General features: G+C 37.8%; 1 protein-coding gene across 1 annotated transcript; it reads right to left on the bottom strand.

Annotated features, from left to right (window-relative positions):
• Nucleotides 1-4,954: 4,954 nt before the first annotated feature.
• Nucleotides 4,955-9,684, bottom strand: LOC112295861 (uncharacterized). The gene is made up of 4 exons (XM_024547882.3): nucleotides 9,343-9,684; nucleotides 7,334-9,008; nucleotides 6,562-7,206; nucleotides 4,955-6,450 (listed from the first exon to the last, which is right to left on the bottom strand). Exons 1-4 carry the CDS (start codon nucleotides 9,540-9,542, stop codon nucleotides 5,215-5,217), a joined length of 3,756 nt encoding a protein of 1,251 aa, XP_024403650.1. The 5' UTR covers nucleotides 9,543-9,684; the 3' UTR covers nucleotides 4,955-5,214.
• Between the last annotated feature and the right edge of the window lie 1,334 nt (nucleotides 9,685-11,018).

Here is an 11,018-nt window from a genome sequence, read left to right on the forward strand (position 1 = left end):
TCTTGCTCTCATATATGTTATAAAGAATCTTCCATGCTTTTGCTGGTCCTTTGCAAGAGATGATGTGAGAAAAGTTGGCTTCAGTCAAATTGGTGGAAATCATGCCAAAAGCCTTCTTTTTATGTCTTGTGAAGTCTTTCCTCTCTTTAGCATCAGCATGCATACTTAGAGGCTCTTCACTTTCATCTACAATGTCCCAAAGGTCTAAAGACGCCAACAAAAGCTCCATTTTGACCTTCCAATTGTAGAAATTATCACCTCTAAACTTCTCAATCACTCTCAAATCTTCACCTTCACTAGAAACCATGTCTAAAAAGAGGTCTATCAAAAAATATCAAAAAAAAGAGTCTCTATGTGCTTAAAATCACCAAAACAATTTTGCACTAGCAAAATCTTAGAATGCCCTCTTGTGAACAAATGAATGTTTCTTCACTCCAAATACTTTTAACTCAACTTTCAAAGCTTCTAACAAATATGTGTACTCTAATTAGCCTCACCATCAAGTTTTCTAACTCATAAAACTCACTTTCTCACTTAAACTTCCACAACACCAAAGACACTATCAAGGTTTTTATATGAGGTCTTAATCACTTAATCTTAGGATTTAAGAACCTTCAAATACATGTTAGGAATCTATAAGGCCCAAATTAGAACCTCCATAAGTCAAAATACAAGATTAGATCATATAAACCCTAATATCAGCAAACACCATAAGATATATTCTACACAAGAACAACAACTATCAAATGACTTCAACTTATTTGAATAGCACAACAAAGTGTGAGTGGGCCTATAACCTATTGAAGAAACATAATAAGCAAGACACAAGTAAGTAGAAAACAACAAGGTTAGAGAGAAGAGAAGTGTGGAATGAGATGCCTCTCACTTCCAACACCCTTTACTTATAAGTAAATTTTACATCCATTTTTGGCTAGACTTCATCTTACTTTCATCTAATTAAATCCTAAATTCTTCGTAATTTAGCCACCATTTTAAATCCTAGCCACCACCTTAATAACTTTCTTTCATCTTTTTGCTACCTTTTGACTATTAGCAACTTACCTAAGATAATATCTTTTACCTTCTAACTTATTTTCTATTTACTTTAACAGAAACTTGGTCAACAAGTTAACTTAATATTAGTAGCTTGCAGAACAAGTTAACTATGTGGCACATATGTAGAAAACTTGCCGTACAAGTTAAGATATAAGTCTTATAAAGTCAACATGTATTAGAGGTCCTATAGAACATTGATATGTAGCTTGTAATTAGATAGTATATATAGAGGTAAGAGTGAAGCCTTCTTCACTCTTCTTAATACCTTTCTAATCCTTAATATTGTTTTCAAGACTTTTTAGTATTCTTGTCTTTGGCAATAGCCATTCTAGTTTGATATTATATCATCTTTGAGTTATTATCTAGTCTTTTTGAGAGATATAAGAGTGTCCTAATCTTTTAGTTCTTTAAGATTCATGTCCTTGACAATATGTAATCTAAATAAAAATAAATTATAAATTTAAGAATATAATTTCTATGGTAAGAGAGTCCATAATTTTGACAAAATTATATAATCAAATACAAGATTTTATATAAGACTTTGTTCACAAATATGTTTTAGACTCTAATGGTATAGAATTAGTAGAATGTATATTTTTTTAGTACTCTATATTAAATACTTAGTAGAGAATATAAACTTTCTCTTAAATAATAGAATTATATGAATTATTTTTAGGATTGTATTAGTTAATAATATAAAAAATATCAAAACTATAGCTAGACATATTAGATGTACTTTTTAATAGAAGTTTTTGGTTTTTTAGGAATTACTAAAATATGACAAATTTAATTCAAGATAAATTATTATTTTACAAAAATAAATTAGCAAGATAAGAATTTAATGTATGGATTTTTTTAAAATCTCAAGTTTAACTTGAAGGTTATTGTAAAGCCAACAACTATTTAAAGGTTTTTTCAACAAAAAAATAAAATAGAATGAAAGTCCTACTAAGATTAGATAGATTCTAAAAAAATATAAGTTTTATATAGAAATAAAATATAGTAAAATATAATAAAAAAATAGAAAAAATATTTAATTATTCATCAATTAAATTAAATATTTAAATATAAAAATTTCAATCAAAGATTAATTTTAAAATAAATTTCTTTTACATTTCAAATCTAAGAAAAATCCTACAAGTTCATCATACATAAACAAGGACAAAATATAGAAGATTCTATCTTATTAAAAAGAGATTTTTTTATAAATTTTAGAAACAAACATTGTAAGGAATATATAATATTAGATGCAAAGGAAGAAATGGTAATAAACAAGAAATTTTTGATGTATATTAAAAATTACAAGAAGATTTGCAAGTTACATAAAATAAAAGAACTTTGAGTGAGAATTTAGACAAATTGAAGCAACTTATTGAATAGAGAGAAGAAAACCAAAAAGTAAGAGTAGGGTTTAAATAGATTTTTTTACACATATGAGCCTTGTAAAGGCACATTTTTTTCTCACTTCTAACTTCAATAATATTTAAGGTAACAAAGCAATTAATTATAATCATATAAAAAAATTTCTATGAATTTTATGCCAAGTTTTATAGATGACAACATATGAGGCCAATATACTATTAACAAAGACATCTAAATCTAAAACTTGTGAAAAGAAATGTCATAGAAAAGGTAATTGTGGATCTCAATAGAACTTTGTTTTAAAAAAAAAAATTAAAAGATGCTATAAAAGATGTAGAAAATAAAAATCACCAAGATTAGATGAAGTTGGAATTGAGTTTTACAAAGTTTTTTGGAATATTATTAGAAATAACTACCTACATATACTTAATTATTATTTTTACAATCAAAAGAAAAACATATTACTTTATAAAAGAAAAAACAAGACCAATTTAGATATCTATAGATTATTTATCTTACTAAATATTATATATAACATTTATGCAATGATATTACAAAGAAGACTAAAAAATAATTCATGGAAATATTACATCCATATTAAACTAATATTTTCATCCATGAGAATTATTTTAGATTATATCTTAGAAAATTAAGAAAATATTCACTAATCCAAAATATCTAATCAATCTCTTATTGTACTAAAATTAGACTTTTTAAAAGCATATGATAAAATATAATGACTTGCATAAAGAAAAAGATATTTTTGATGTATCCAACCTAAGTTTTAAAAAGTGAAAGAAATCAAAAAATAAATTTAATTTGATAGAAAAATATTATAATTTTTATTTTAAAAATATAACTTCTAAATATCTATTTTATTGGAATTTTTTACAAATAATATTCAAGCTTCTAAAAGTGATAGATTAAATAGGTTTAATCAAAGATACAAAAATTATACTTCCTTGATTGTATTTCAATTCCAAACCTCTCAAGTAGGAGTCCAAAGAAATTTTTAGAATATTATTCTTAAGTCCTTCAAAACAAAAGTCTATCATGTCAGCAAATTATCTAAGGTGCTACATTACAACTCAATGCTTAAAAATTTCTTGAATAAGAAAAATCATGATGGAGATACAAATATAATTTAATCTATTTAAATTTGTATAAAAATAACTTGAGTAGTTCCAAAATCAAAAGAAAAGCTTGAAAATTTGAAAGAACTATTTAAAATATTTTATGGGACAATAGATGAGTTATTCTTTGATTGGCTCATATACTATCAGAAATTTAGATAAAATATTTAACATACAAGATGAAACTTGGTAGAAAACTTTTCTATTGTAAGTATAATGGACGGAATTTGGATAACTTAAAAATAAAAAATATTTTACTAAAAGATTTTTTATTCAACTAAAAAGACATATGGTTCAAACCAAGAGCTAAAAGAGAAGCAAAATTCACATGGTTGATTTTGCACCAAGAAGTGGCTATAAATGTATAGAGAGGACAAGACAATCCAAATACATCCTCCAATTGTATCTTGTATATGCCATTAATACTTGGAATAATTATACTTAAGTTTTAAAAAAAAAAAAACCTAAACAAAACATATTTGAGATTATGCTATATAATTAATATAAAAATTAAAATAAAATCCAAGATTCTATTGTATGTAGAAATCAATTACTTAGTAATTAAGAATTTTTGTATGCAAACTATTATCCCATTTTAATTGTTTTAGTACTACATGATCTCTCTTCTAAAGAATTTGTATCTACAAAATATGGATTTAATATAATACAAATATTTTTAAAAACATCATATAAAAGGATGTATAAATCAAGAGCCTAATATTTGACAAACTATTAGTATATAGTAAAATAATATCAAAAGAACTTAGAAAAAAATTGGATTGACAACTAGACAAATGTAACATCATACTTAAATATTAGAATAATTCTTAGATGGCCAAAAATATATTAAGGAATAGAATTTACATAATAACAATTACAAGTTCTTTTGCTTGATATCATATAGTATAAAAAAATAAATATTTAATTTGAGATGCTTAAATTAATTATAAACTAAAAATATTTTTTTGACCTTATCTTAAGTTTAAGATAGAAAAACTTGAATAAAAATAGACCATCATCCCTTAACTAATTTGAAGTATTGGATCTATGCCATTTTGTGTATAAATGAAAAACTATTGTATTATAACTATGATCTTTTGCACTAGCATTGGAAAACTATTCATTGAAAAAGTTAGGTTAAGAGCATAATTGAATCACATTATAAACATTTGAGTACTTTAGAGCTTCAAATCTGCTCTTCAACAAGCTTTTTGTGAAATCAATCCTATTCAACAAAAGAGCAGTAAAACCTAGTAGACTCTGATCAAAACCAACACCACGTCCAAATGATGAAAACAAAGTGAGAACGATACACTCAAAGAAAGATATGTCATGCAAAGCTACATCATAGTGTCAAGATGTGTCACGCTAGCTTAGATAATTATCAAACAAAGACAGGGATATGATCGTGGCAAGATATCACACTATACAAAGCTTGGTGTGTCGCCGAAGCGGCGTTGTACAAGACCTCGCATTTAGGAGGAAGGACCCAAATTCTCATTGTTTCTAACGATGGCTACCTTCACTATGCTAATGCTTAAATTAGCATAGCTTAAAATAAATTCCAAGATTCTATTGTATGTAGCTCGCTCTACTGATAGCTTAAATTACAGACGCCCTGAACTGTTGTTGAAAGAGGAAAAATATTGGGTTGCAGAATGGTTTACACTCCCGAATGCCGCCGAGGTCTGGATGGTCTTGATCCAGAGTCGCTGCTGAAGCTCGACACAGAGTCATAATCTCTCCTGTGATGGTGTTTGTGATGGCTCCTATGGTGCAGCTTGAGGTGGCTATGGTTGCTGGAGTGATAATCCGAGCCGTGCTTGTGGTTGCTCACATTGGTTGGACGAGGCGGGTCCTTCGTGCTCTGGGGGTGCTCTTTCCGGAGGTGAGGCTCGGGGCTAAGGTGGCCTCGGCGATGGCGGTCGTCTGGGCTGCGATCTCTGGGGTGGTTGCTTGCGCTGGCGTTGCTTTGACGAGGGGGATCCTTGCCATGATGATGGAGACCTTTTCTGAGGTGATGCTCTGGGCTGTAGTGGCTTCGACGATGGCGTTCGTCTGGGCTGAAGTCTCCGAAGTGGTTGCTCATGTGACGCTCCGGGGATCCATCCTTGTGTCGGTGGTGAGCCCTGTGCTCACCCCGGCCATGTGGACTGCTTCGATGGTTGCGGTCTTCGGAGTGGTCTCTATGCTGGCGATGGCCCGAGCTCTTGTCTCGGTGTCGATGGCGTGGATCGCTGTGCATGACGGAATCGGTTTTGTCACTGGATATGGAAATAGAGTCGCAGTCCTTGACGTAGTGGCGATCATGGTGACCTTCAGAAGGTGGAGATGAAGGGCGGTGCCGAGTACGAGACTGGCGGACTGGGGTCTTCACTTGTCTGTATTGATGTGAGACGCTGTCTTGCTGGGAATCTGCTGTTTCTGTTGCTGTGCTTTTCTCCGCTTCAGAAGCAACAGCTCCAGTGGAATTAGATGGCGGTTCTTCGGGAGCAGCACTCTGCGGTTGAACTAGAACAGCCTCCACCTCCTGGTATTCAACATGGGGCACGACAACCTTGACTAGCGTCTCCGACTTGGCTTCTAAAACCTTCGAATCTGATGCCGCTGATGCTAGCTTCGGAGATTCTAGTGGAGTGTCGGCTGCAGCTGCTTGCACTGACGTCTTCGGAGTTTGAAGATTCTGAAGAAAAGGAACATCAGTAGGATGGAGGATATTCATTTGCTGGTACAAGGGAATGGTGTCTGATGCAGCCTTCAAGTGCTTCTCCAAGTCTGAGGTGTGGTTGAAGGTCTTTGGCGGATCAGGCTGATCCTTCCCATGGAACGGCTTCGACATCTTCTTCCATCCAGAGGTCCAGCTACTTTTTTGCTTGGTAACTTTCGTCAGTTCTTCCACCTGAGCAAATCAGAACATGATTTCCAGTAAGGTTGCAAAACTTTTATACGCATAAAACCGAAAAAGAAATGGATCCCAGAAATGACTTACAAAATTTAGACATGACATTACCTGATGCGTCATCTCGGTGTAATCGTGAGCCAAATCCATGAACTTCCTGCTCATATTCTCCATGTCCTGCTGGAGGACATTCATGAGGCTAAGACGAGCCTTCAACATCTCAATGTCTTGCACCGCCGTCTGTAGCCACTCAATATCAGAGAGCGCACTCCGAAGTTTGTCTTTGACAGTCAACCCACTCAGCAAGCCAGAGTTCACGGCACTTAAAGCAGCGCTATGGGCCGCGCTGGGTGCCCCACTGGGTGCCACGCTGGGAGCCCTGTTTGGAATAGACAGGCTGTACACCTTGCTGCTTGAGCCGCTTACAGTTGAAAGACTGCCTGCGGATGTGTCCGTGGAAGTGTTTGTAGAGGCCTTGGAACTTGACAGCGGGTCCGAGTGGGATTCAGAGTTAAATTCCCTGGAAGCGGAAGAGAGGATGATTGGAATGCTATCCACACCCTTGTCATTGACAACAGCCGAGCCTGTAATGGCATTGCGCAGCTTCACTTGCTCTGTGAACAGCACCGAAACGACCACCCGCAGAGGAAGACGTTCATTCGAGGCAGCGTGCATGCACGCGTCAAGGGACAGAGCTTGAATGTCCATCACTTTGCACAGTTTTCGGCGCTCTTGATCGTTCAAGGTTGGGTGAAACTGCACACGCCGCCTTGAACATGTCAGCCCATATAATAAACTAATAGCATGGTTGACTAATGCCAGAAAGATCCTAATCAATTCCAAAACTTCAACTATGGAGAAGCAACGTGTAAAGAGTAAGCACCCGTAGGAATGTGTCGATTGATCTGTAGACGCAATCATCCGACTCTCGAGGAAACTCGATAAACAGTTCAGAAAATGCTACAAACTTCCCAAGAGGAATACTCGAGTCCTTGGCAACCTCTTCCAAATAACTCTCCAAGAGCTGTGCCACCACAAGATTTGTTGACGTTGGAGGAAGCTGTAATTTCCTCGTGGGACCTTCTGTAGTAAAGAACTTAGACTTCTCGAACCTGTTGTCAACCTTCACGCTAAATTCCTCGCTGTTGCTCGTTGTCCGAGTAATGGTGCTTTCGTCACATCCAGACATATCACTCGTGCCCGACGTGGTGCGGGAAATCGAAGTCCCACCCCCCGAGATTCTTCGCCCGCAAATGCTTGTGACAGTTGACCCCGAGATATTCAAGCTAGAAATGTTTGGACGTGAGTTGCTTGAGCTTGAGATGCCTGAAATACTTGTGCGCGACGAGCTTGTGCTAGAAATGCTCGTGCGAGACGCACTAGTCCCTGAGACGCTGCATCGCCCGGCAACGCTATTCGTATCTACGTCACTGAAAGGAACGGTCATGCCAGAGATGCTCGTGGGAGTTGCACTCGCGATGATCGACTTTCCACCGCCGATCGTGGGGCTAACGGGTAAACTACCTGAGCTTTGTTCTTGAAGGTAATACTCCACGATCTGGTGCACCACTTCAATGTCATACATGGCATCACCGTTAGCGTTGCAAGCAAGCATGAGCAGCTCATCTACTGAGACCTTCTCCAGCTGAGGGCCGATTCTCCTCGCTAGATCCGTCTTGCACATGGAGCCAGCGTTTGCGGCGCAAGCAGCTCGTAGCAGCTTGAGCAGAAATTTGCAGGATACAGAGTCGGGCTGCGAAGGGAGCAAGCTTACAATACCCTGGACAATGGCACGGTTCTTGATCTGTACCTTGGACATCAATTCTTGACTAAATCCTGTGGATGCAACAACGCTACCACTGGGTTTGAGGGAATCACTTTGAGCAGGCTGGGTCTCGGGCGTCAGACCCAGCCATTTCTCGGCGTACAGTACCAACACCGCGGCCATCATTGTGTAGTCAATGCCCTTAGAAATGATGGCATTAATCACTTTGCTGAATGTGTCAATGTAGAGGCTGCAAACGTCGTCGAACCACCAGCCGCGAGTGGCCTCTTTGCGGCCCCAGCTTTTGGAAGACGACCAACGGAGTCCGTGAGGGTCGGTGCTCGCCTTCCATGCAACGGATTCACTGCACCTCCGCACGATTTCGAGCTCCTCTGCCCAGGGTGTAAGATCCGAGCATGATCGCAGGACGGTTATTGAGTCTTTCCATGACCCCACGACAAAGAGGTTCAAGTAATGCTCAGCTTTCGCAACCAAGCTACCCTCTCCTAAGCTATCGTTCATCTCCAAATACTCGGCAGTACAACGAATAGCAGCCACATTGGCAGCATTGAGCGGGATGCTCTTGCCATAAAGAAATCGCACCGCGTCTTCGAATGCATCCGCACCCCCTGGTATGCCATGGAGAGCTATGCTATCCCTATTGGAGTCGCGTAGCTCGAACACTAGGCGGTTGAGTCTGCCGCTTTTAGAGATGAGAGGTAATTTGTGCAATTGAAACCTACGATCACCAATTTCGACGTGAAGATTGCTCTGCAACTCGTTGGCTTCAGCCCTGCAAAACAAGAAAGAAGCAAAATCCTTCAGAAGCGGTAAATCATGTTTTAACCAATTCTGCCCCGCACTTTTGCAGCCCATTTCCTTCACAATTGAAGAGTTTCACTGAATGATTTTTTAGGCACCTGTCCAACCTGGAGGAAGACCTTCTAGGAATTTCGCACAAGTAAAACTGGGTCACTAAAGAACGGTGCATTTGCTTTTGCTGCAAATCTACGTTGGCTCACTCCACTCTTGCAAGCCCCTGTCTATCAAAGCAGACATGAAATTTCACATGGACTCGATCAACCCATCCCAAGTTTCAATGCCCCGAAAGGAATTTATGAGCGCACCAAGCATTTCCCTTCCTCTTTTCCATTCCCTGTGGTCGACATGAAGATGACAATCGCCTGCTGTCACGTCCCGCTTCAAACTTGTTGGGCACTATGTCTAAACTTAAGTCCAAATCGATGAAGCTTCCAATTGAAGCGCTGCGGTGATCCAGCCAGTTTCTTTCCGGCTCCTCCATGGCTCTCTTTGCGATCGGCGGCATTGCATTCAGTAGTCTCAACGTCACTTAAGCTCTGCCAGCATTCTTTGATCAACAAATCCACTACGTTAACGTAAATGGTCGAACTCTGCCTCGCCCAATGATAACTCAAAAACCTGTTGACAAGAATGAGCAGCGACCTCGACCGGTTTCCTCCCTCTCACACAAAGTAGCTTGCACGGACTTGACACCCAAACAGAAATCCTCAGAAGCAGATTAACCTGCACAAAACCAACGAGCTACGACAAAATTCTTTGGCCACAACTCGGTAACATGAGCGTGGGGGAGTTGTGGATTGCTTCTTTTTTTCTCAGACTCGGTCTCTAAGGAAAAAACATCTAAGCTTCAAGGCTCGTTTTTTCTTCAACACAGCCTCCAACTAGATCGTCAGCATCGTGACATGGAAGAAAGAGAGAGGCAGGGAGACGACAAGTTAAGCCCACACTAGGCCACCCACCTTCTCCCGACAAACTTGCCGCCTCCATTAACATCAACCATAGGCTTGATGATGCCGATCGTCTCGGGGGAGAGCCTATTCACGCCATTCTCGGCGGAGTGCACCAGCACTGTTATTTTCGGCTAGTTTTTATTAACTGAGTGACGAGATTATTTTTTAGGGGGAACTCATTTCTTGTGTGAGGTTTACGTAATCTTACTCCAACTTTGCTTGGGAGGGACCACTGATCGGCACTAAATTACACCCCACATTTAGCCTGCTTGGCTATCACTTGGTGGAGGTGATAGCGAAGTGGCTAATTTGGAAAATCGAAATAGAACACCACTGATCGTCACTGCCCCTTAAAACATGCTTCGTAGCTCCAACGTCAACGGTTGCAAATGTGCAGTATGATGGTCCTGCATGAATGAATAAATGAATGAAGGTGGGAAACTTTCATTTGGCGTTCTAACTGGATTCCGCTTGTTGAGTTTCTCGCATAGGACCAGGGAGAGTCCATGAGGGTCTATTAATAAATTATCAAAATAATTCACATAAAAGTAATAAAATCCGGTCCTGCAAGAAATTAAAATTCATGGAGTAGAAGCGGCTCATAGATAAGAACATATCAAATTGGAATTTGTGGTTGTGGTGATATTCTATAACTTCATTTTTATAGTTGCTAAATTTGTACAATTATATGGTTATATATTTCTTGAGGACAAGTGTTTCAATCTTATTTCAAAAATTATTCCATAATGGAATTGTGATTAATTCCACAAGTTGTGGCATGTGTTACAACTGAAACTATGGTTCAACTGCAAGCACATGATGATATGCACAAACATGCTTGGTCTCATACAAACTTAGTAGAGAAGTACAAGAAGATGCAAAACTACAGTCCTACAACTATGCTCATGCATTTCAACCATGTCTTGTAGTATAAGAATATGCTACAAATGGCTATCTTTGAACAATATCTGAGGTTCAGTGTTCACATTTGTTCATTAATCAAGTCTACCATCATTTCCTTGTATTGGAAC

This window comes from Physcomitrium patens, chromosome 2, assembly GCF_059467195.1.
Source record: "Physcomitrium patens ecotype Gransden chromosome 2, ASM5946719v1, whole genome shotgun sequence".
Classification (NCBI taxonomy): Eukaryota; Viridiplantae; Streptophyta; class Bryopsida; order Funariales; family Funariaceae; genus Physcomitrium; species Physcomitrium patens.